The 25,266-nt window shown below is 35.5% G+C and overlaps 12 protein-coding genes across 12 annotated transcripts; 5 read left to right on the top strand and 7 right to left on the bottom strand.

The window, feature by feature from the left end:
• Positions 1-387: 387 nt before the first annotated feature.
• On the top strand, positions 388-1,778 carry RO3G_17015 (uncharacterized protein; the record flags this gene model as incomplete). Its single annotated transcript, XM_067671599.1, has 2 exons — positions 388-1,361; positions 1,421-1,778. The coding sequence occupies 2 exons, from the start codon at positions 388-390 to the stop codon at positions 1,776-1,778; spliced, it is 1,332 nt and encodes a 443-aa protein (XP_067527889.1).
• Positions 1,779-3,388: 1,610 nt separating this feature from the next.
• RO3G_17014 (uncharacterized protein) lies at positions 3,389-3,658 on the top strand (the record flags this gene model as incomplete). Its single annotated transcript, XM_067671598.1, has 1 exon — positions 3,389-3,658. One exon carries the CDS (start codon positions 3,389-3,391, stop codon positions 3,656-3,658), a length of 270 nt encoding a protein of 89 aa, XP_067527888.1.
• A 1,543-nt stretch (positions 3,659-5,201) lies between these two features.
• RO3G_17013 (uncharacterized protein) lies at positions 5,202-6,246 on the bottom strand (the record flags this gene model as incomplete). The annotated part of the gene is made up of 4 exons (XM_067671597.1): positions 5,202-5,351; positions 5,399-5,437; positions 5,610-6,017; positions 6,064-6,246. 4 exons carry the CDS (start codon positions 6,244-6,246, stop codon positions 5,202-5,204), a joined length of 780 nt encoding a protein of 259 aa, XP_067527887.1.
• A 2,063-nt stretch (positions 6,247-8,309) lies between these two features.
• Positions 8,310-9,118, bottom strand: RO3G_17012 (uncharacterized protein; the record flags this gene model as incomplete). Its single annotated transcript, XM_067671596.1, has 3 exons — positions 8,310-8,565; positions 8,757-8,808; positions 8,863-9,118. 3 exons carry the CDS (start codon positions 9,116-9,118, stop codon positions 8,310-8,312), a joined length of 564 nt encoding a protein of 187 aa, XP_067527886.1.
• A 511-nt stretch (positions 9,119-9,629) lies between these two features.
• RO3G_17011 (uncharacterized protein) lies at positions 9,630-9,884 on the top strand (the record flags this gene model as incomplete). The annotated part of the gene is made up of 1 exon (XM_067671595.1): positions 9,630-9,884. The coding sequence occupies one exon, from the start codon at positions 9,630-9,632 to the stop codon at positions 9,882-9,884; it is 255 nt and encodes an 84-aa protein (XP_067527885.1).
• Positions 9,885-11,630: 1,746 nt separating this feature from the next.
• RO3G_17010 (uncharacterized protein) lies at positions 11,631-13,391 on the top strand (the record flags this gene model as incomplete). Its single annotated transcript, XM_067671594.1, has 6 exons — positions 11,631-11,712; positions 11,778-11,914; positions 11,962-12,111; positions 12,161-12,340; positions 12,538-13,082; positions 13,142-13,391. 6 exons carry the CDS (start codon positions 11,631-11,633, stop codon positions 13,389-13,391), a joined length of 1,344 nt encoding a protein of 447 aa, XP_067527884.1.
• Positions 13,392-14,264: 873 nt separating this feature from the next.
• Positions 14,265-14,829, bottom strand: RO3G_17009 (uncharacterized protein; the record flags this gene model as incomplete). Its single annotated transcript, XM_067671593.1, has 2 exons — positions 14,265-14,603; positions 14,650-14,829. 2 exons carry the CDS (start codon positions 14,827-14,829, stop codon positions 14,265-14,267), a joined length of 519 nt encoding a protein of 172 aa, XP_067527883.1.
• Positions 14,830-16,155: 1,326 nt separating this feature from the next.
• Positions 16,156-17,097, bottom strand: RO3G_17008 (uncharacterized protein; the record flags this gene model as incomplete). The annotated part of the gene is made up of 4 exons (XM_067671592.1): positions 16,156-16,432; positions 16,485-16,573; positions 16,624-16,983; positions 17,038-17,097. 4 exons carry the CDS (start codon positions 17,095-17,097, stop codon positions 16,156-16,158), a joined length of 786 nt encoding a protein of 261 aa, XP_067527882.1.
• Positions 17,098-17,991: 894 nt separating this feature from the next.
• RO3G_17007 (uncharacterized protein) lies at positions 17,992-19,491 on the top strand (the record flags this gene model as incomplete). Its single annotated transcript, XM_067671591.1, has 3 exons — positions 17,992-18,247; positions 18,398-18,991; positions 19,049-19,491. 3 exons carry the CDS (start codon positions 17,992-17,994, stop codon positions 19,489-19,491), a joined length of 1,293 nt encoding a protein of 430 aa, XP_067527881.1.
• Positions 19,492-19,934: 443 nt separating this feature from the next.
• Positions 19,935-20,762, bottom strand: RO3G_17006 (40S ribosomal protein S2; the record flags this gene model as incomplete). The annotated part of the gene is made up of 2 exons (XM_067671590.1): positions 19,935-20,671; positions 20,741-20,762. The coding sequence occupies 2 exons, from the start codon at positions 20,760-20,762 to the stop codon at positions 19,935-19,937; spliced, it is 759 nt and encodes a 252-aa protein (XP_067527880.1).
• A 655-nt stretch (positions 20,763-21,417) lies between these two features.
• Positions 21,418-22,580, bottom strand: RO3G_17005 (uncharacterized protein; the record flags this gene model as incomplete). Its single annotated transcript, XM_067671589.1, has 6 exons — positions 21,418-21,428; positions 21,590-21,779; positions 21,832-21,930; positions 21,978-22,342; positions 22,398-22,511; positions 22,559-22,580. The coding sequence occupies 6 exons, from the start codon at positions 22,578-22,580 to the stop codon at positions 21,418-21,420; spliced, it is 801 nt and encodes a 266-aa protein (XP_067527879.1).
• Positions 22,581-23,663: 1,083 nt separating this feature from the next.
• RO3G_17004 (uncharacterized protein) lies at positions 23,664-25,002 on the bottom strand (the record flags this gene model as incomplete). Its single annotated transcript, XM_067671588.1, has 4 exons — positions 23,664-23,841; positions 23,905-24,726; positions 24,778-24,886; positions 24,939-25,002. 4 exons carry the CDS (start codon positions 25,000-25,002, stop codon positions 23,664-23,666), a joined length of 1,173 nt encoding a protein of 390 aa, XP_067527878.1.
• Positions 25,003-25,266: the final 264 nt, after the last annotated feature.

The following is a 25,266-nucleotide window of genomic DNA, read 5'->3' as shown; positions in this document are numbered from 1 at the left end:
AGGACGAGACTCGATAAAGAGATTGTTTTATTTAATAAGAAAAGTGTACTCTATTTATACTTTTCATACACGGATAATATTTCATGTCATGGATTAATAATTAATGAGTATGATCTAGCTGATGACAAATAGATAAGGATTACGTGTTCTTCCATTGTTATATTTGTCATAGAATACTCGTATATGATTGACTGCGGCTGACTGTGATTTAGTTCCTGGATTTAATGTAGTTTAACCGTGCAATTACGCAGCATCTTATCCTTAATGAAGATTATCCGAATTAACCTGTAGCCTATCTATTGGATATATTTTACATGTAGCTTATTAATGCTGTTTTCATATCGAGTTATGAATGATGGATACATCACGCCATTTCTTTTTTTTGCAATGTCGACTCATTCATTTTCTTCATCTGGTCGAATGTCGACTACAAAACCCCCAACTGTGGTGCCAACAGGTGTCTCTAGTGCTTCTATTTCGATACAAGATTTGTTTAGTAAGTTTCAAGAGTTGGAACAACGAGTCTCTTATCATGATGGGCTGCTTCGTCAATTAGAAGAATTGCAAGCTGAAAATGCTCATCTCAAGAAAATGACGAATGAGCAATCTGAAGAGATTGCAACACTTCGTGCAAAGCTTGGTTCTGTGACGTCCTCTGGTCATTCTAGTTCTACCAAAATTACAAAAACCATTTCACAAGTTGGAAATGTCACTACTGCTTCCGCCATCTCTGCAATGGAAAATGGTAATGTCAACCCTGTGCCATCTGGCACTGAAGCCTCTACTTGGGCCGCTGTGGCTGCCAATGATAAGCCTCGAAATAAGGTTCGTCGTCGTCTTGCTGCTGCTCGTGGCTTTCAACCTGTCTCTGGTGATCAGGGATTCGAATACGTTTATATCACCAAATCTAGGCGTATGTCCTACTCCGAGGCGCGTCGTCGTCTCAGTCGACTTGGTGTTGACAACTGGCGTGTTCTTGACGTGTGCCTTCCTGCACATTCTGTTGCTGGTCTGCTTGTGCACTTACAGTACAAGCCTGTTCTTCTTGGTCTGCTCGAACGAGTAAAGGTTCCTGTCTTGTCTAACTTTGATCCTTTGGATCCTCAACACCTGGCCGACCCTGCCTACGCCTCTGCATCAATGGACACTCGCTTGACTGCCATCGCTACCATCGTCAACGAACGCTGCTCTCGTACTTTAGAAAGACTAAGGTACCCTGTTGCCGTTGCCGTCTCCAAGTTCTTCCTTGCCAACGCAATGGTATCGGACGAAGCTGTCTCGGAGGTGTTCTCCTCAAAGGGGGATCGACCTACTATCCGCCGTCACCGTGATGATCCTGTTGAAGACATGGCCATGGACCTGTACGATCAATACGATGCTGCCTCTCGTTCCAACGAAAGATCATTATAATGATGTGTAGTAATACAGATTATTATAATGCATCTTCTCGCCTAGTCTCTGATCCGTCTCTACCATCGTCTCCGTCCATTCCTTTGTCCCAGTCCACTCCTTCAACTCATACATCATCACTCGTTCCGCTTACCATCGGCTTGTGGAATGCCAACGGTCTCCAGGCTTCCACAGTCGACGACCTCCTTCGTCACTGCCAGCCCTTCTCGTTGGTTTTTATCACTGAAACCTGGTTGCTCCCTCCTGCTCGTTTTCCAACCTCATGGCAGTTGTTTCATCTTTATGGCTCTCCTGTTGCTGGTCAATATCGTGGTTCTATGAGTGTCTGTGCCTTCTTTCTTTCAAATACGACGATTAGAAATAGTTAAAAAGATATCTGATAAAGGTATTGGTTTCGTTTTGGTAAATGCACTAGCAACTCGCGTTTCTCTGTCAAGATCTAAGCATAGCTCATTTGCCATTGAACTGGAAACATGGTTCCGATCTAATGAGTAAGCTGTTATTCAATGATCCCAGGATTGTGAATTTGGTTGTGCAATCGCTATTAGGTATTTATACTTATCTGTATATACGTACTAGCTCTTAACACGCATAATACATTATAGGACAGATGTTACAGAAAATAGCTATACTGTAGCCTCAAATGAGTGGATGGATGGGACTAGGCCTGACGTTGTTTATACAGTCAAAGACAAACCAACGGCAATAAATCCACATATTTTAATTGAATTTCAGGACAAAGTCAGTCGTGATTTCATGAGCAGACTTATCAACTACTCACTCTTTGCTTACCACGGATATAAAGTATATCCAATCGACCTTGTCTTTGTCATCAAAGGATTTTCAAGTGTTAGTGTAGAGAAAGAGTTTATTGTCGCTAGTGAAAAACCGTTTTTGAAAATCGAATCAAAATTCTGGACAAAGGAATGTCTTTTGCTATTGGCAAAATCTATACTTGGATACATAGGGCAGTCACCAATGGATCCAATGGTAGCTATGGGCTATTTTCTTACTAGTGGTGCTGTGTCTTTGGGTTCATTAGAACATCAATTAGATCCTACAGTACGGCTCCTTTACCTGATTTCTAAGGAATTAATAATGAGGGGGTCCGTTACGAAAGATAAAGATGCAGAATCAATGGAATCGTTCCTTGAAAAATAAAAAGACGAATCGAAAACGTTGTAGATGAAGATGAGACTACAGGTCGATCAACAGTGAAGAAAACAAAAGACTGTGTAAGCGAAAATTTGATATTAATAAGCGAGCAAAGCAAACTTTTGGAGTCTAAGAAGGCAGCAGATTCAAGCCAAAGCAGCATCTCTGATGACAAATATACTGAAAATGATATTTTATTCATTGAATCTAAGAGCAAGTTCGGTAAAAACAAGAACTGGAAGCACATATATGACGAAGGAAAAGTATAAGGACTTTTCAAGTCCTATTCATCATCTCACAGCCTTAAGACATCATATTATCATTTACAAAAACGAAAAAAATTATAAAATATCTTATTTTCAAAATAAATTCTACTTTTCTTTAACATTACTTTTTGCTTCACAAGTTAAGCAGATACTATGAGATTGAGCCTCAAATAAGGAAAATGTTCTGCTGAGGCTTGACATAGCGCTTATTTCAGCCATTTATAACCAAATTTAAACTGCGTGATTTATCCAAGAGAACAAAAGGAGCTGTTATGTTCTGGTAAGGTAATTGTCAAAGTAGCAGTAAAACCAAAAGAATACTTTTTGAGACTGAACTTTATTTAAGGCAATCTTGATTGTTAAAAAGAAATCATTATAAAGTCTACTACTTATATTCTTCTATTAGTTGGCGGGTAAATGAGTACAATGTTGTAGAACAGACACTCCATCAATTAGCTTTTAATAAATATAAATTTTAGTACAAGATCATAAATTTTGTAATAAGACTGATATTTATTAATATCAACTAAAATCAGTTACTGTTCTACAACACTCCCATGCCACTTGACATGTCTTGGGACAACTTTGAAGCTATTCTTGTTAAAAACACCGCTCATCTTGAAAGCGCTTTGATCTATATCCAAAAAGAACATCAACAAGAAATATCAAAAAAACAAACTGAATCAGCAAATGATCATCAATCAAAGAAAAGAGAATTTATTACAACAAATGATCAGCCTATCAGGTACAATAACCACTCTTCTACTCGTTCTAATTTACCCAATTATAACAACAACAACAACAGTAACAATAATAATAACCATTGATCAATGAACAACACCTCTCGATCTAATTCAAAAAATGATTTTTTCCAAGAAACTGCTGATTTTAAGAAAAAAAGCATTTGTACGTACTGTAAAACAGCAAAATATCCAGACGATCATGCAAAAATGCGTTTTGCTCGAATCAAGTACGAAGAAAGAAAGAAAGCAATGAACAATCACAGGCCTTCTGTAAATAACAAACCAAATAATACAAAAGTTAAAAATGAAAATAATGGCAAAGCTATTGCTGGACTTGAAGTAACCCTCCAGTCCAATTTTGCGAGTCAAAATCTAAAAGTTGTTAAGGGCGATATTTCTAATTCTCTCTCGTTTAACTCTAGCCAAGATGATATAAAAACTTGCAATAATCATTATGATTCTTCTTCTAAAGGTGAATATGAGTTGTTCTTTAATGAATATGATGGAGATTTAATTTCTTCTAATAGAGACAACAATCTTGATCTAGAGTATAACAACGATGTAAATATCTTTGCTTTACGCAATAATAATGTAGGAGACATTGACTATCTTTTTGATTCTGACCGTGTTTCTTTTTCATCTGTCATTCCTGTTATATCCACACAACTGATAAAGTGAATATTCATGGATAAACTTAGATACTATGGAATTATAGTCTAACCAGATTTCTATCAATCAATGTGAGACTTTTGGAATAGTCAACTATGTCCTATTGTTCCTATTGGCGTTCTAACGATAATATCAGAACCTGATTACAACAACGACAGTTCAATCCAATCCTATTCGATAATTATCGTTAGATCAATAATTTATCTACTTTATCGTTCCTTGATTCGCCAAGAAGACAGCAGCTATTGATTATCCACCATCTTTCCTTTATCTTCCCATATCATTCTTTTAATCGATTAATCGAAGTAGCAATAAAGATTCAGACATTCAAAAAGTACAAATAGCCTTAATTGGTTTGTTAATAAAGTTAGATATACAATCTTTAGTTTCACAACTGTTGTCTTTTTGTTTTTTAGTTTTTGTCTCATATTTCATATTTGGCAAAACAATTACCAATATCAATAAAAAAAAAACACTTATTTCTTATCCAAAATCTCCTGATCTTTTTATTTTTCTTTTATATTATTTTAAGAAACATCATATTGATCTTACCTAAAAGATATGGTGGCCATTACTTTTATTAATCTTCTGCTTAAATTCTATATTAAACAACAACTTACAAGGCAATCATAACCTTTAAACCAAACTTTATGAGATAACTTTGCCTTTACTTATCCTATAAACTTACAAGTCATCACAAAAAAAAAAACATTACAAACAAGTCTGATCTGCTTTATAAGATTTGATGGACACTTAAAAATTAAATTACCTTTAAATCTCTATATCAAAACCCTATACCTAAAGCTTATTATTAATTAAAAAATTATCAAACCACTAAGAGCCAAGAAAATTACAACAAATCAGTTGTATAAATTACGTGTTTTAATAAAAATAACAATACTTAAATGGAATAGAATTAAATAAAACAAATGTTATATAGAATAAAAATACAAAAGGATTATTGAGTTATTAAAAGAGAATCGTTGGTTGCTTTTGGCTTAAAATTAGCATTTGATTTATGATAAATGCTTGTTGTTTTGTTGTAAATGCGTTTTCCATGTGGTGTATATCGAATAGCTGTCAAAAAAGGACGAATGCATTCAGAGAGCTACAATGACGATGAATTAAAATACATTGTGATATTGCATTCTTTACCTGTTCACGTTGATCATCATCAGCATAATCCAATGAAGTCTGAATAACATAATTAGCAAAAGAATCTTGTAAGAGCATTTCCATAGCAGCAGAATCAATTAGTTCATTGATCATTAAGCGTCGAGTAAGAGGCGATGCAGTACGAATACACTATGCAATGTTTAATCATTACGCGCTTGTATGTATGTGAGGGTTTATGCTCCAAAGTTACCTTTTCAATGACATTCGAACTAAATTTTTGAGATGACAAAGAACAGATATGACCAAGAAATTTTTGATTGATATTTTCTGAATAAGTTACAAGGCCCAAATCCAAAACATATTGAACAACATAATTACCAAAAGGTCCTTGAACAAGTACCAACGCATGCTTTGATATTTCTTTAACAAGTTGGTCTTTTTGTTTAAAAGTAGCATAATCAAAGCATCTTTGTAACACACAACAACCATGTTTATGAGAAGCAACTTCGACACAATTTGTACAAATTGCATCATAAATGAACTGGTTCTTTTCTTCTTTAGAAAGATAATGGAGACATTTTTGAATGACATGATTTCCATTCAAGTTCTTGATTAATGCCGTCACGCTTGGGTTTAAAGCATGTATCACTGAATCAATCTAAGCAAATGGTTTTAGATTTGTTTCTCTTTCACTGCTATTTTACCTGCTCAGGAGTAGAAATGGTTTCGATCAGCCTTTGGACTGCTCTTGTGCCATGAATATTCAATGCAGCTTGGGCTAAATGGGGACTTGTTATATGAACAATCCTTGTTCTTTGTTCATCTGTACATTTATCCAACAGTTTTTGGCAAAAGTAGTTACCAAAAGGATCTATGTGGCTATACATTAATAATACAAAAAACACATGTTATAGAACGTTACCGATCATTAATTCATTGAAATGAGAGTATAATTCATTAAATATAAGATCTCCATCTTTGTTTTTGTCCATTTTCTTTTGTAAAAATCTACAACCATTTTGATCTTTACACAATTCGTATAATTTTCCTACGTAATCATTCAAATCAGCATCCATAAATCGATCCACGTTATTGCTGTTATTGTTCAATTTCTTTGTATTCTTGGTTTTATTAAAATTTTTATTTTGTTTTTGTGAAGGTTGATTTGGATGATATAATGAATGATGAGGCGTGTAAAGTGTCGATGGTTGATGATGATTTCTGTTCAAAAGAGGATGCGGTTGAGTGAATATATAATCAGTTATTCCTGGATTCCATTCATAAGAGTAACGTCTAATTGATAATTCATTTGTTTTGAAAGAAGGTGCCCAAGTCTTTTCGTCTGGCAGCTATAAAAATAATAGTCAATATATACATATTGATTTACGTGGTTCTTACTAAATTATTGAGCTGATTCACTGATGTGGGCTTTGATACTGGATTAAAAAACGAACCTGTGGACACTTAAATTAAAGCATAACTTTTTTAATAACAGCCACACTCATACCTTTAGTGTCTTTTAATAATGTATTATTTTCGTTCGAAAAGGGAGTCAACGCGAATGGAGACTTTCTAGTAGATCGTAAGTACTTTATGTTTTCAACTATAAAACCACGGTTACCTTAAATAGGAATCATTAAAGGATAATTTCACATTAAACAATGGATCCAGTATGTCATCGCCTTCATTAGAGTTTCTTCGTGAGACCGGTACAGAGTGAGAATTTGTTGTTGTAAAAGGTGTCTGTAAGGGCTCTATTGAGTTAAATTTGAACAGATTGATTGGATCCTCGTCATCGTCATGTATGAACGATTTGCTTCCACTGCTCATGATTAAAGAACAATCTTTCATAATAGCATTAGGCTCATTCAAAGCACAAATAAAGTTATTAGCTTACCCTGAATAACTGTGCTTTTCTTTACAAGAAAAAAAAAATAGTGGTTTTTCCTTTTTTTTTTTTTTTTGTGAATTATGCAGAAAAGGATCGCTCACTTAAATTACCACGAAGAAAATGACGTAGCGGTAACTTAAGGGTCCGAGAACCAAGCCAAGTAGTGATAAAGGAATCATTCCACAACCAGCAGGATTATGCCTTTGTAAGAAAGGAAGTTGTGAAAGAAAATTTACAGCATCAAGGATAACAGGAGGAAATATGCGAGATATATTAAATTCTCGACGGATTGTGTGAATAGCGCCAAGAATTCGTTGGGGCATTCAAGTAATGCACAAGACATGCCAAAGAGTGGACAGAATCAATGTGCCAAGAACGATGATATGATCAAGAGTTGAAAGTTAGCATTTTCTACAAGTACCACATGTTCTACAGATTTGATGAACTCGTGATTCATGGGCAACTCAGGTATGCAAATCATCCGCGTTAGCTAATACCTTGATGTGTTGTATCATTGAGGACCCATAAAAGGAGCAATTGGCTGTCAAGCTCTAGAGACTTGAAGACTGGAAGCCATATGAATTACTAATCCCACATAGTCTTTAAGTTGCCTATAGACTAACCTGTAGAATAGTATCGAAAAAATACTGTCAGAGGATTGAGAAACTCTTTCATGCTTTGCTTTAAAGACAACAAGAAACTTGGCATTTGAAGCAATTGCGTCAGATTCAGTTACAACTATTCGGGGTCTATAATACGTTGAATTTGCAATGTGGATCAAAACTTCACAAGCGATAGCAGGTCGCAGGTGAGCTTTAGAGCACGAAAAAGCAGGAATGTACCGAGATATAAGGTTGGGGGGCTCCTTAAGTGGGTAGAGCTGTTGGTTTGGTTACCCTTTGTCAAATGACGTGGTATTGTTAAGCGGAAGAACCATGGGGCTCAATGGGATTGTTCTTTGTCCTTCCTAGACAAATTTAATAACCACTTATGCTGTGATGAAAAAGGACATGCTCAGCCGATTTGAAACCAAAAGGCATAAACTTATCGCACTAAAACTTAGATTGCCTTTTTATTATTACTCTTTGTTTGATTTCTTGCCTTCTCCCATTGTTGATACTCCCATTTAGCGACATTATCAATCATTCGCATGTCTTTTAGGTAAATCATTTTGGCAATAGATAGATTGACAATAGTATCAATGATGCCTGAAGAATAAAGTAGTTTTACAATAGCATACCAACATAAACCAAAGCATGTACCTACTAAGGATCCAGCAATCACTTGATGTAAAGTATGATAGCCTAAATAAACACTATTTTGTTTTTTTAGAAAAGAAAAAGGGGTTAACACCAGTTATTATACAATAAAGCATTAGAACTCTACCGAGATGTTGATACCAAAATGGCAAGCACAAACATTAAAAAACTTGTTGATGATTTCCATATAAAATGATCAAGCGAGATATGTTTAAACAAATAAATCGAACCATAAACAGCAAAATACCAAATGAATTGTGAGTGACTTGAAGGCATACCATATCCATCACCAAGGTGTGCTATATTGATTTATATAAGTTGATAACATAATCAGTATCGAATTTTTATTTTACTGTAAGGTCTTTCTTGTTCTATCGCTTCTTTTAGAATATAATTGACAACTTCATTTAAAAGCTGTCCCAGAAGCATCAAGATTCCAGACATTTCTCGTCGAGACACAATGACAGATGCATAGAACACAAGAATGGCAATAGGTGCTAATGTAATGTAGGCAAATGCATACGAGACTTTATCTTGAGGATTAAAATAAACATGTGTTAAGGATATTGAGGCGAGTGCAAGTCCTTCATGTACCTGACAAGCTGTCATGTTGCAATAAAAAAAAAATTGTAATAATTTCTCATTTTTCTTTTAAACCCCACAAAAAACATTTGCTAAAACAGGGAAAATGCCGTGTTGTACTTTTATCTTTTCTTAGATCATGTCATTGGTAGTAGCAAAAGAACAATTGATGATTGATCAAGGAGACTGTAAATTTATTCTCTTTTTGATAGCTTTCTTTAAGAAGTATGCTTTAGTATGTTTTGTATTTCATGAATAAAATTTAATTGATAGCATCGACCAAAAATTAACCTCTTTTAAATCAACACAGCCAGATAAAAATATTCCATCTCAAAGCTATTTGCTCACTGCTGAAACAAACAAGTATCAATAATAACATGAGTGAGATGGATATAAACAAAGAGAGAAAAAGAGGCTGTGTATGCATAAAAGTTTATCAGCTGAGATTGAAAGGAGAGATGAAACTGCTTAAAATAGAAACGCATAAAAGAAATCGCACGCTATTTTTCTCACCCTTTCCTTTACTCTTCATAACAAAATGCACGTTAGCGATATCTTTAAACACAAACATAGTCATAAAGACGAGGATGACAAGCAAAAGCCAATAGGTTCTCCTAAAGAAAAGCATCATCATTCTGATCGTAAAGAAGAAGAAGCAGGATTACCTAAAGGGTTTGTTAATGATGCAATGAGAACATCAAGAAAACCAGATACGCTTTATGGATTTGATGACCCACTTGCAAGAAGATTGGGTCCCGTACCTAGTGAAGATCCAACGAATACTGGAGCTTAAAAGAATATTATTATTAATAAATATTATAATTCTATACTTTTTATATCATATTCTCTCACTGGGAGCTACCTTTTGGGTATATGATCAAATAACCTATTCTATCATTTTCACTATTGTATTCCCATTTTGTCTTACTCGATGATCAACTGGCTCTTTATTGTCGCTACAACTTTAAATATTCCCATTTATTCATACAACACACTTCTCAGCTTCAAATAATTAAAGCCTTTTCATTTTTTTTAAAAAAAAAAGAATACTCTATGCAACTATAAACGAAAACAAACTGATCTCTCTCTCTCTTTGTTTTCAATTTAAATTAAAAATGTATTTCTTTTGACATCAAATGGTTTTACTAGAAAGAAAAAGGAACTTTGTGGATGAGAATAAACCTACGTCAGCCTGCTTAGACTGGTTGCTCATGTTCAAGTAAAGAGTGATTGATGGTAGATAGTATGGACATGCTAAAAAAAGACAGATTTCTGCCTGTTTGTTATTTACCATCCTGAGCCAAAAAAAGTCGTTAAGGCCTTGAGCTTGGGTTCATAAACAAACGATGTTCAAGATGAGTTACTGATGACAAGTAAAACGTCTGAGAATCACTTTTTTAATGAAATTAATATAAAAATCGTAATAGAATAAACGTTGGTCATTGGTGACACTTGATTTTATAATGCAACCAAGGATTTAAATCGAATTATTATTTATTGCATTCATACTTTCATATCTGATATGACTAGACTTTTGGTTTGGTCACAAACGATTATTCTATTTTTAATCTATTAAAGCAGAAAAAGGCTTAAAAAGTTGCTATTCTTCATATTTTATGGTTAACATACAATACTTTTCACTCAATGCTAATTAGACAAGTACTAACAACCCTCTTATTCATTTTGCTGCAAATCATTACTTCATGTGCCTGAACATGGTTAACCCATCTTTCATTTATCTTTTACTGGCGAAAAAAAAAAAAAATCGTTTACTTTTGTTTTCCTCGTCCAAATGTCCCTGTTCAGATTTCTATATTTGTATTCCATTTTCGTTTTTTGAGCTAGCCCATTTTTAGCATTTTTTTTTAATCCAATTCATGGGAACAGCAATCAGTGTATCTAACGTATCTATTTTTTTTTTTTTTTTGCACTTGACAGATTGAGATTGTTTTCTGGAATAATTTTGATCTACTTTATAGCTTTGCATTTATTTTCTCTTTATTTAAAGTGTGTTAAAATGAAATCTTTGAAAATTCGCAAGCTTATAATGATTGCACAACATCCTAAACATATTTTAGTAACCGCTTGTTCTGTACTGAAATAAGGAAGTGCCTCCGACACGTTCATGACGTCACACAAGGTTTTTTTTTTTGTGAATTTTTTCCCTCGTGCATGTTTTGTGTTTTTTATTTTTCTTTAATCTCTACCATCTTGTTTACAAATCAACTTAATTCCCTCTTTTTTCCCCTCCTTTTTCCCTTTTTCTATACTATAAAAAAGGTAAACAAAATAAACAAGGTGAAATACAGTTCAGTCGCGTATAAGATATTATTTTGTGGGGACGGTCACGACATTGAATATAAGGAGTTGCTTTGGAGGGGTGTGTGTATATGTAAAAGAGAGGGAGAAAAGAAGGGTCCCAAAAAAGCAGAATTTTTTTCTAAAAAAAAAAAAAAAAAAAGTCTTTTTCTTCTCCTTCTAATACACCTTTTTTTTTTTTGTTTATTTTTTCTTTTTTAGAACTTGAATTATACACATAATGGCAACCACCGTACCACCACAACAAATTACAGCTGCTCAGAAATTAGCACAAGTGAATGAACAAACTTGGTTAACGATGGGTAAAACAGTTATATGCGTTTTTTTTTTTTTTATATAAAGATTTATTTATGCATTTGTTAAAAAGGTAATCTAGCGGAAATGATGACGGATTATGAAAAAGCAATGAATTGTTATGAATCTGCTTTAAGACATAATCCTTATTCAGTAGTGGCCTTATCTCAGATCGCGTCACTATACAGAGGACGTGAACAATTTGGAAGAGTAAATAAGGCTAGATATGCTTTATGAATGTACTAATTATTGTGCAGGCCGTAGAATATTTTAAACGAATCCTTGCTATTCAGGAAAACAACGGTGAAACATGGGCTGCTTTAGGCCACTGTTATTTAATGATGGATAACTTACAAGAAGCTTACCAAGCTTATCAACAAGCACTTTATCACCTTTCCAATCCCAAAGTACAGATGCAGTCATCTATTTATTTGAGAAAGCTAATGCTAAAAATAGGATCCTAAACTTTGGTATGGCATTGGTATCCTGTATGATCGTTACGGCTCATTAGAACATGCAGAAGAAGCTTTTTCGGCTGTGATGAAAATGGATCCCAAGTTTGAAAAGGCCAATGAAATTTACTTTAGATTGGGTATCATCTATAAACAGCAGCAAAAATATGATCTTTCACTTCAAGTAAGCAAAAAAGAAAAAAGAAAAAACCAAGTCTTTTTTTTAAAAAATTACAAGTGTTTTAGATATATTCTTCACAATCCACCAAGACCTCTTACAGAATCTGACATTTGGTTTCAAACAGGACATGTTTATGAACAACAAAAAGAGGTAAAAGAGAAATAAAGATTCAGAGTGAGGTTATTAAACAATTGAAACAGTACGAACATGCAAAAGAAGCATATGAGCGTGTTTTAGCCGAGAACCCTGATCATGCAAAAGTACTCCAACAATTAGGTTGGCTGTATCACCAACAAAACACGTCATTCTGCAATCAAACATTAGCCATCCAATTCCTCACCCGGTCACTTAAATCAGACAGCAACGATGCTCAATCATGGTATTTATTAGGCCGTTGCTATATGGCCGAACAGAACTACAACAAGGCCTATGAAGCCTATCAACAAGCAGTCTATCGAGATGCACGTAACCCTACATTTTGGTGCTCTATCGGTGTTCTTTATTATCAAATCAACCAATACCGTGATGCATTGGATGCCTACAGCCGAGCGATTCGATTGAATCCTTACATCAGTGAAGTCTGGTATGACTTGGGTACCTTGTACGAATCCTGTAATAATCAAGTACAAGACGCATTGGATGCTTATCAACGTGCTGCCGAATTGGATCCAACGAATCCTCACATCAAACAAAGATTAGAATTGCTAAGAAAATCTCAAAATGTTCAAACTTCTTCTGTTCAATCGTAATTTGAAAAAAAAAAAGAAAAAAAAAAAGGTTGAAACCTTAACGACTTGTTTGTAGTACACCTGGTAATGCACCCGTTCCACAAGATGTCAGTAATCCCAGCCAATATCAAACAGGACACGGCACACAGCCATTAAACGGTGCTTCGTACAGCCAATCTGCTCCTAGTGGACCTCCTTCGAGTATGTCTGCGTATCATACTTTGAGTAATTCGGCACCTTCTCAACGTCATGCTGCGGATGAAAGGCCAAGTGCTCCTCACTTACCTGTGATGAATGCAAGTATCCAATTTGATTTGTTTTTATGATTTGTTTGTATTGAATGATTTATAGCATTCCATTGGACCTCATGAAAGTGGACCTGTCCGAGACCTTCCTATGCCAGGCCATCCATCACAACCGGCCCCTGCCAGTCATCGTCGTTCGTCCGGTTACAGTCAATATGCTTCTCATGCACCACGTGAAGATGTCCGGATTGCCGACATTGGCGGCGGTCGTGCTCCGACGCCATCGGACCGATCCCAGATGAACCCCATCCTTCCCGAACACAATTCGAACCTACCCTCGATAGCAACGCGTTATAACAAGGAAGAAACGCGCTCACCCGGCCGACCTTCTTCTCGTACATCTCACTCCCTTCCTCCACCCCCACCCCCACCGCCATCCACAGCCACTTCTTTTGATCGTACGGAAGGCTATCGTTATGAACCAGCCGCTGCGTCAAGGACGATGGAGATGGAGACAGCTGTGAATCCAGAAGTGATCAAACAAGAATCTAAATTAGGCGAAGATCATTTTAGAGATGAAAAAAAATTTAGACAGACTTCAGGCGTAGATGAAGATTACGATGAGAGTGCGGCCGATGCCCTCTTAAGTATGGGAAACCCTCAATTGGGTCAAAAGAGACCACGAGAACAGGATCATGAAGAGAGCAAGCGAGCCAGAGGGGATGAAGACGTGAAGGAAGAAGAAAAAAAAGAGGAATCGAAAGAAGAGGAAGTAGAAGAAGGTGAAGTGGAAGAAGAAGTGAAAAAGGAAGAAGAGCCCAAAAAGGAAGCGATGGCTGATGCTCCTGCTACAAGTAATGCACAGAGTAAAGAAGAAGGTTTGGCAAATGAAACTGCAGGATCAGCATAAAAAGGATTATTTTATATAAAGAAATACAAATTCTTTTTTTTTTTTTATGATTGAACATGTCTTTGCTGTAAACCATCTGTGTGTAAATTAAGTGAGCTTCCAGTAGGTGTACCAGCAACGATGCCTTGATAGTCCAAACGATAGATTTTAGGTGGAAGTCCTTTACCAAATTTACGATTGATATGATTAGAACATAACAATCCAGAGAACAAGACAAAGAGATGGAGAGGGATCATTGAGAAGGCCACAATCCAAGTGATTGTCAGTGCTTCTTTTGTGAATGTCTGATATTTGAATTTACAGCCAGGTAATAAGGTACGAGGGAAGCATTGATTGGATCTTTCGTGGTAATCTGAAAATGACTTGTAACCACAACAGTGAAGCTATCTTCAGATCAGTCACTGTGGATATTGAAGGAGAGGGACTTACATTGGCTTGGATACGTGCTCTACCATCCGAATTCAGTTTATAATGCCACTGATAAGATAGCTTTCCTTCCAGATTCCACTTGTTTTTACGATAGGCTGTATAACCGATAGCAGCAATGATACCAAAACAAGGCCAAAGCAATAGATTATAAACAGTTAAAATGGCTCTATTATTCAACATGATGCCCGTGTAACCAACAAGGGATGTCAATAAGCAAATGACACCTGTAGCAAGGACCACTAAAGAATACATGTTCATTATCATTCATTCTCTCTCTCTTTCTTTCTCTCTCTCCTTACAATCCAGAATCGTTTTTTCTCCAACCAGAACAACATCTGCACGCAAATAGACTGTATATAAAAAGGGGAGAGTGAATCAAAAAAAGATCTTGATGTCTGATGCTCCTTACATTTAAAATAAGTTAAAAGAGCTAATAATAATGTGCCAAGTCCATAACAGAATAACTAGTTGCTATTTTAGTCTTTTTCAATGAAAAAAAAAAAAAAAAAAAAAAAAAAAAAAAAAAAAAAAAAAAAAAAAAAAAAAAAAAAAAAAAAAAGGGGTCCCCCCCTTTTTGAAAAAAAAAACCCCCCTTTTTGGTTTGACCCCCCCCTTTTTTTTTTTCCCGAAAGAACCAAAAAATTTTTTTTTAAAAAAAAAAAGGGGGGTGCCCCCATTTAACCTCCAAAACCCAAAAAATTGCCAAACCCCTATTTTCCCCCAAGGAAAAAAGGGTTTTTGAAATTTTTTCCCCCCGCCAAATCCAAAAAAACCAAAGGGTTTTGAAAAGGGCCCCTTTTTTTGAAACCGGCCGAAAAACCCCGAAAAACGGGGTTGGAAAACAAAAGGAGTTCCTTTTAAAAAATCCTTTTAAAAAAAAAAAAAAAAAAAAGGGAAAAAAAAAGGTATTCAAATAGATGCTAAACCATCAGTGAATGATAGGAGGGGAAGGATGAAAGCAAAAAAAAAAAAAAAAAAAAGGGGGAGAGGGCCAAAAAGGAGGGGGGTATTGAATGATATTTTGTTTATTTTGCTCGTGAATGAATCAAGTCTTGATGATTGGGTATTTATCATCAAAGTATATCTTGTACTTTATGACAACAAGGATCTTCTCATGATTGTCCTGCTTCCCTTTCTCTCTCCCCCCTTTTTCTCTCTTTTTATTCTTCTTTCTATAAACACTTGTTTTCATCTCAATCGATCAAACTTAACAAAAATAGATTGAAATTCAGATGATTCTCTTTCATTTAAGTCCAAGAAATCTGTTGATAGCTTTTACTCTTTCAAGTCCTAAAAGTGAAAGATCATGAAAAGAACGCAAAGGAAAGCGGACATTGAAAGAGTCTTTAATCACATGAAAGCAGCAGTGTGAGATAGAAAGAGTGGGTCTATTCATAAAATGACCTCATCCTAGAAAAGCCTGATGTGCCTGGTACATGTTGAATAAAGCTGCATACTTGCTTGTTGACAAGAAATTCAATTGTGTTTATTATACATGTTGATTTGCTAACATTTTATTTCAACCAGTGCCTCAGTTGACATCGACGCATTCTGTCGTTTCATGATTTCTTTTTCATTCTTTTCATACTTGTCTCCAACATACAATGCTGCACCCACCACATTTGTCCACATAAATAACAAGTTGAATAAAGGAATCAATTCCAACGCTACTGCTACTGTTCCAAATTGACAATAAGCCTCTCGATCCTTCCAAGCCATACTTTTTGATTGGCTTACACTAAGTCCTCTAAATTCCAAATCATAGTGAATATGATGACCCCAACTAAAAGATATCATCAGTCACTTGCTTTCATATTGACTCGTTTCTCATTTACCATGCAACCCAACCATTGATATAACAAGATATAAATGTGCCTACAACGGGTATCAAATGCAGTGGTGCTGTAATTATTAATATCAAAATCTAGTTTGAATCTGTATTGAGTTTTGATTTTTTTTTTTTTTTAATTGTACCTGAGCCAAAATAAGAAACCAAACCATAGCTAAGCCCGAAGAGATACCACGACAACACAATAAAAGGTTGGAAACTTCAATTCGTGTTGCAAACATCCTGTCAAGTCCTCTGGCTCTTAAAGTTGCGTCAAATAAGGCATCTTGAAAGATGGGCAAGATGATGGCAAAGAAGATGAGATCCATCAATGCTGATTCAAGTAAAACGAATATCACAGACACTATCCATGCAAGCCAAGAGGGACAGTGAGCATCAATAAGCGCATGCGCTTGGAGTGGTAAAAGGTATACAAAAGATAAAATGAGTGAGACAAGTCCAAAGAGAAGGGTTAATAAAAAAGGACAGAGTGTCTTTAACCACAGCTACTAGTAAAAGAAAATATAAACAGATCCTATCATTTTTCTCTTTTTTCTTACTTGAGGATGAGCAATAAAGAACACAATGCCAGCAATAGGATAAGATGAGGGTGGAGCCATTGAAAAAGAAAAAAGAAAAAGAAAGGAGGAGGGGAAAAATAAAAGGAATAATACGCATAGGGAGATGCTTGAAGTCCTTCTTATTTTGGAATACAATAAATTCATTTTAAGCCAATCATTTACTTTCTGAAGCATAAATCTTTTTTTATTCTTTTCTTCCTCTTATGCTTTATTCCTTGAACTGATCTATTCAATTGTGTACTCCAAGTGTCATGCTATCAACTTAGGGTGTATGTCATCCTTCCTTTAAATTCATACAGCCATTGACACATTATCCAGTAATAAATAGAAACGCGTTGATTCATTCTTGCTCTAAAAGAACAAAGACCACAAAAAAACTTTAAAGAAAGCCTGAATTCAACAGGTCAATCAAATCATTAGAAATACGTCATTACTCAGCAAAGGATACCTGATCAAGAAATTTTTTTTTTTCTTTGTAAAACAGTATGTCTAGTAAACAATAGCTGTGAAATAAAATGTCAAGGAATAGTCTAAATACACTGATTCGAATTGTTTATTTCTTGCCTTTGATCTTGTATTGTTCAAATCAAGATTTATTCAGAGTGTATATACGCGTTTATCTGCATGGCTATTCTATTCCAAGGCATTAAAAAGATGACATCGTTTACGTCACACAACTCATTCAACAATCATTTTTATGCATTTACAAAGTGTTGTAGGGAAAAAAAGGTAGATCCCTGTTGAGTTCAAACAAATGAAACTATTTTAGTCCTTTTCCGCATAGCAGTTTTATGACATGGGGCAAAAAGAAAGAAAAAGACAGACAGAAAAAAAGTGGGGTTTAATGAATGGAAATAGCAGTCATTTTTTTGTTTATAAGCAAATAAAAATAAAATAAACCCTTTTTTTTTTCTTCTTTATTTTACATTCATCATGTCTTTTCTTAATAAAATTATCGATAAAGCAAAATATCATCAAAGTACGAGTAATCGAGGTGAGGATGAAAGAGCTTCATTAGGTGTGTATACACCTCATTCTTCTACCTCCTCTTACCCACAACAACAACAACAACAACAACAACAACAAGCTTTACCAAAAGTACAAGAAGAAAATAATCATACAGCAGGATATGTCACACCAAGACAATCTCAAGATTCACATCAACGAACGGATATGGATAGTATGCCTGGTAAGAACAGATAAAAAAAGTAAAAAAAAAAAAAAAAAATAGAAATAGAAATAGAAAATAATAAACTCACAACGGACTATAGAAAATAGTAAAGAAAAAAACTTACGTTTTGTTTTATTTGTTGTATAAATAACTTTTTGCTTTAAATAGATAATAATAACAATAACAGGGATGCATTAAAGTCCAGATATCAACAATATGATACGACCATCATGGATCAGCGTAGAAACAGACCTAAATTAAAATTGGATGATTTCAACTTACTAAGAACATTGGGTACAGGCTCATTTGGTCGAGTGCATCTGTCTCAATCAAGACATAACGGAAGATATTATGCGATTAAAGTGCTAAAAAAGACAGAAGTGGTGAGATTAAAACAAGTAGAACACACCAATAATGAAAAGCACATATTGGAATCTGTTGCCAATCCATTCTTGGTCAATCTCTGGGGTACATTTCAAGACGATGCTAATCTTTATATGGTGATGGATTATGTCCCTGGCGGTGAACTCTTCAGTGTCCTCCGCAAGAGTAAACGGTTTCCAGATCACGTAGCGAAATTTTATGCAGCAGAAGTCGCCTTGGCGATTGAATATCTTCACAATAAACATGTCATCTACAGAGATCTGAAACCAGAGAATTTATTATTGGATGTCAATGGACATATAAAGATTACAGATTTTGGATTTGCAAAGTATGTACCGGACATCACATGGACTTTATGTGGCACACCAGATTACTTAGGTAACTAGCCATACAAAAAACGACAAGCACTTTTTTCTTATTCATTTTATACAATAGCACCAGAAGTGATTCAATCCAAAGGGTATGGTAAAGCAGTGGATTGGTGGAGCTTGGGTGTCTTGATCTTTGAAATGCTAGCAGGCTATCCACCTTTTTATGATGATGACCATCTTAAACTCTATGAAAAAATCTTGCAAGGCAAAATTCGTTGGCCGTCTTATTTTGATCCCAACGCGAAAGATCTCCTCAAACGTCTACTCACTCCAGATTTATCTCGTCGTTATGGTAATCTCAAGAATGGTGCTGATGACATCAAACGTCATCCTTGGTTTCAAGGCGTTGATTTCGATAAAGTGGCCAATCGTCAAATCAGGGCTCCTTATATTCCTCAAATAAGAGGAGATGGTGATGCAAGTCATTTTGATAAATATCCAGAAACAAATGAGCAATATGGATTACCATGTCAAGATATCCACAGAGATAAGTTTCCTGATTTTTAATCCTCCCTCTTTTGTTGTATAAAAAATTCGTGTGAAATAAAAAAAAAGAAATCTTTGTGTGTATATTTGTACGATATATTCAGCAGCAGTACTTTCTACTTTACAATGCTCAACATTCTAAATTTTCTTGTACACAGCGTAGTTTCTTTTTTTTTTTCAATAAAACAAATGCTATTCATTTCTACTCTGAAAAAAGAAAAGAATTGCTTCATGTAAATATATCTCTAATGCCCTCCCGTCTATATAGTTTCCCTTTTGAAAGAATCCTAATATTCACATCCAGTATAAATCTCATAAGGTTGAATCTTTTGTGTTGTGATCGATCTTTTTCTTCCTATAAAAGTTGAATAGTGTATAAATGCTGCAAAAAAAAACGGAATATCCTTTATTGATGAATAAAGTGGTCCACTTTTTTTTTAATGTGTCGATACATCCAAAAACATTTACTTTCTTTGCTTTTGAGCAAGGAAATCAGAGAATTCTTGGTAAGGACCCTTGACAAATTCAGACTCTTCCCAAAGATCAGGAGTCAAGAAACCATAAGTGTTACCAATGGCAGCAAAGGTAGCCTTGATGAAGTTACCGAGGGTACGGGTAGAACCACGAGAGGAGGTATAACAGTCGGAAATACCAGCCAATTGAAGGACACGCTTAGCGGTAGGAGAAGCGACGATACCAGTACCTCTGGGAGCAGGAACCAAACGAGACATGACGGAACCACAGCGACCAGAGACCTTACAGGGTACAGTGTGAGGCTCACCAAGGTTGGAACCCCAGTAACCACGACGAACGGGGATGATGGCAAGCTTGGCAAGGATGATACCACCACGAATGGCAGTAGCGACTTCCTTGGCACACTTAACACCCAAACCAACATGACCATTTTCATCACCAATGACAACAAAGGCCTTGAAACGGGTACGTTGACCAGCAGTAGTTTGCTTCTGGACAGGCATGATCTTCATGACTTGATCAGTGAGCTTGGGAAGGAAGTAATCGACAATTTGATATTCCTTGATGGGAAGAGAGAAAAGGTAGATTTCTTCAATTGACTTGATCTTGTTAGCCTTGACGAGACGACCGAGTTTGGTGACAGGAACCCATTCGTTCTTTTCTTCACCACGACGTCCGCGGCCAGCACGACCACCACGTCCACGACCACGTCCAAAACCACCACGTCCTAATCAAATTATTAAGTATGTCACATCGAGCCTCCATTGACATTCAATGCGCTTACCACGAGAAGCACCGGCCGTTGCAGAATCAGCCATACTATAATAATAATAATCCATCCATTGATATACAGCAACAATATGTAACTTTAGGTCACTTACTTTAATAAAATTAATGAAGAAAGGATCTGTGTCTCTTGCCATTCTTTGGATTTGTTTTAATCCATCCTGTACACACAGCATACACACACACAATAGAGTGGACTCGGACAATGTCGGAAAATTAATTTTATTGAATTGAATTAGAAATGGACCAAATCAACGGATGATGTCCAATATGCCACTATCAACAAACATCGTTGGTTCATTCATATAACAAGCAAGGTCTTCAGGACAAGGAATTTTGCTATAGAATGATTAGTTTGATAGATAACGTCTTTCTTGAGACTTACGCATTAGTCAAGATACCATTCTTTTGTTTAATCGAGAACCCTGGGCATAAAATAGCGGCCCTGACAAGTGTAGGGAGCAGGTCTCTATCAAAGGGACTAAAGCCTTTTTCTATATGATTGCGTAAAGTATCTGCTCTATTACTTAGTAAATGACTTACGGATAGGATACGTTACCTGTTCCAAGCTTATAACATTCATAGATTAAATCCCTTTGAATGGTTGTTACTGTCCTGGGTTGCTTCCAAGGGATATTCATCACAATAGATATCAAGTATTCAAAAGGTCTTTCAGCGCACTTTCGATTATAGTAAATCTATTGAATAATAAGCAAAATGTGTATGTTTCCATTAGAATATAGCGGATGGACCTTGTAGTTTCTACAGATATTCAAAAGACTCTGTAAACTCTTTTGATTTATAAAATAAGCTATTTCATGATTCATTGAAGTATGAGCTAGACCATGAATAAAAGTACCAGGCCATTCAGCAAAGAGATGCTTTGATATCTCATCGTAGGAGCTCACAGTGAATCGAAGACGGCGACCTTGCACAGGCATCAGTTTAGCAAGTTCGGGCAAGACAGATTGTAGACATTGGCCTTGAACTAGTCTACATTCAATAAAAGCAACACCTAATGTCTTTCCGGATTTAACATCCATCATAATCTATACAGGATGAGATCATTCTCTTTATCCATACTCGTTCGTAGGGCCTTACGTGAACACTTTGAGGCAGATCGGTCACTGAAGGGATTCGGACAGATTGGTTTTGAGAAATGATTCGCTTGATGTCAGCAGCAGAGATACTCCAAGGAATCTATACAAAGAAGTATTATAAGCTACAATGTTGCTACTATAGTTTACATTGATTGCTTTAATGACTTGATAGCCTCTATCGATCGACACGGATGGAAAATCATCCATAAAGACAGTACTTGAGGACATGAATGACAATGAGTCGGTCAGGTATCGAATTGGATGTTCCCCTTGATTATGCACTGTACTAGAAGAAGCAGAGCTACAGCTCATGGGCCTTTCCGCTACATGACTATTAGGAACAACAAGCAAAGGCGTTGACCAGTTGTCATTTCTTTTTGGATCCAAGAAATTTTGAAGAGGGATTGTGTGGCTTCTGCTTCTAGGAGGAAGTCTTGCTGTGTCCAGAAAATGGCCTGTAGGTAAGGAAGGAAGGTGTCTACTTTGATCAGGTTCATGAGAGGAAGTGTTGTCTATTACGCCGTTTTTAAAAAATGACAACAGCAAAAAAAAGGGGGGATTTCTTACCAAAGACATTATTGGATGAATATTGATCCCACATGGCAAGTAAAGACGAAGCATAGCTAGAAGAAGCAGCGGACCAAATCTCTCTAACAGAGTTTTCTTCTCTTGTCTCACTTCCTTTTTATACATGTAAGTCTTCTTTACTCTTAGGTATTTTTATTTACCTTCTGCCCATTGATTACTCATGCTACTGGTGCTATTGCCTCGTCGTACCCAACAGGGCTTTTGGTTTCCATGATACCGGTCATTATCTTCTTTTTGTACTCATCATCAATACACATCCTCTCCTTGTCCTCCTCTCTCACTTTCCTTTATTTGCTTACCTCTTTTAAATCTATTCAAATTGTTCATGTTTTTAAAGAAGAAGAAAAAAAAAGACGACAACAACATGAATGTGATGATTTTTATAGACTGTGACTTGAGTACAAAAAATAACCATGTAAACTGTTGCCATCTTTCTACATTTATCTACTTGTAGACACTATAAGCTCTAAGCATTACTGAGTTTATATTTTCTTGCATTCAGGAACAAAGAATTACGTACGTAAACAATTAGTCCTTTAACTTTAAAAGTTTTAATTAAGAGATTTCAATATCATTCACTTGCTTATTCATCAATAACCATTTAAACTCTCTCTCTCTCTCTATTTCTTTTTTTTTTTTTTTTTGTGCAAATACAATGAGTTTCAACCAACGACTACTCTCTGACCCTTCACTTAATGTAACTTATCGATCCATAAGTCAAGATTCATTATCTACTCAACAAAAGAAGCAAGAGAACTCTATTAAAAGATTTTTTGATCCATTCTCAACTTCTTTATATTTAGAAAACACATTGGCAGTGGCCAGAGACCATCTAGGTAACTACTGGCATCATCAATGCTGTATATATTAACACCATAAAGCAAATGAGCGAACGTTTCTGGCTTGGGTCAGGACAAGTTTGTCTACTATTTCAGCAGGCATAGGTAAAATGATAATAAATGTTATGTTTGATAATAAAAAGCCTTTTTGTATAATAGCGGTTACACAACTATTTCGAATAGATAAGGAAGAGGCAAATAGATTAGGAAGACCTTTAGGAATGTTATTTACAACAGTTGGCATACTCTACATGCTATTTGCCTGTACAAGATACTTTCACTCACAAACAGCCATGACTAAAGGATATTTTCCTTCTAGTAAAACCATCATTCTTATTACAACCCTCGTCATTTTATCTGCTTTTGTAGCTGTATTTATTATTCTTGTTTCAAAATTTTAGTCTTTTTATTCATTAGATAAAAGCGGTCTACGTTCATCCTCATCTCCTTCCTTGACAAATGGCCATCGAAGCACACCATTAAAGTAAAATGTACCTGTTACCATCACAATAAATCCAACCACTTGAATCCATGAAAACTTTTCCCAGCCCAAATAAATAGAAACCATCCAAATAAACAATGTTCTAATAAACAAAACGGTTAAGAAAAAACACGTCGATTTTTCTCTCTGATTGTTTGCACATTACCTGCAAGCATCAATGGTACTTCTTGCTGTAGCAGATACAGTGGAAGTGATAGAAAGACCAAACCAATTAAAAAAAGCAATGGATAAACTGATAGCGATGCCGGTTTGCCAAACAGCAGGATGATCAAAGAAATCATGATATCCTTGTATCATATCAAAAGATGGATACTTTTTACTGAGCACAATGTGTAAAATAGGCATACTAGCCAAGATAGACACTAAGCCAAAGGTACCTTCTAATCCAACAGCCTTCAAAGGTGTCACTTTGTAATGCAACATAATCTTTTCTTCAATCACAAATTGTGAAGCTGTAAACAGTTGAGCACCCAATACGAGAGCAACACCTAACAAAGAAGAATAATCAAATTCGTTGGCTTCTTGAGTGTGAGGCGAGTTTTGAGGAAACAAAACAGATGATAAACCAACGATGGCAACACCAAAAACAACCATGACCAAAGAAAACCATTCATATGGACGTAATCGACGATTTAAAAATAAAAAGCTAAATACACCGGTGAAAATCACGACGGCACCACGTAACATTTGATAAACGCTTGCTGAAGTTAAAATCAATCCCACGTTCATCACCGTCGTCGCGGTCAAATCACACAGTGTGGGGATCCAAAAAAGAAAGGACTTGTATCCACTTAAAGGAGTCAATTCTGCTTTTTGGATATCCTCATCGACATCATCGATCACAGCGCCTGCGTCTAATTGATTAACAGCAGAAGGGGGAACAGGATCTCCTTTATAATATTTCTTTTCGTATAATTGATACAAGTAAACTGTCCAAACAGCAAATTCACCCACAAACATATTTAATCTATCACAAAAATATCAATATCCTTTCTCTTTATCCGTAATATCTTTTTACGTTTGCCAAATAGGTTGTTCAAAGTAAACTCTCTTTTTAGGATCAGGGTCATTACAATTCTCAACACATTGCATGTCTTGATACTTGTTAAGGATCGTATTACATACACCTATTTTGTTATCTTAGCATACACACAAATGGGCTTAATGCTTTTTATTTACCTGATAAAAGCATACCAACGACTAATATTAACGTAGTGGAAGCATATTTAGGAATATTAGGCATAACTATTATTATTAAACGGAAAAAAAAAAGAATATGAAAATAAAAAGAAATGTTTTTTTGGTCACAAGTCAGTCATTTGTCACTTTCATACTTTAATGTCGAATCAACTTTTAGTTTAGTAGTTTTCTCCTTTTATAGAAAAAATAAAATTACTATAAAAGTACCTCAGTTATCACTATAAAAAAAGCGCTTACAATTTAGAAATAAAAGGTAATTGCAAAGCAAGATAGGCTTATAAAAATAACCCATCAACTAATACTATGT

Source organism: Rhizopus delemar, genomic scaffold (assembly GCF_000149305.1).
Source record: "Rhizopus delemar RA 99-880 supercont3.24 genomic scaffold, whole genome shotgun sequence".
In the NCBI taxonomy this organism is placed as follows: Eukaryota; Fungi; Mucoromycota; class Mucoromycetes; order Mucorales; family Rhizopodaceae; genus Rhizopus; species Rhizopus delemar.
This window is presented reverse-complemented; position numbering and strand designations above follow the sequence as displayed.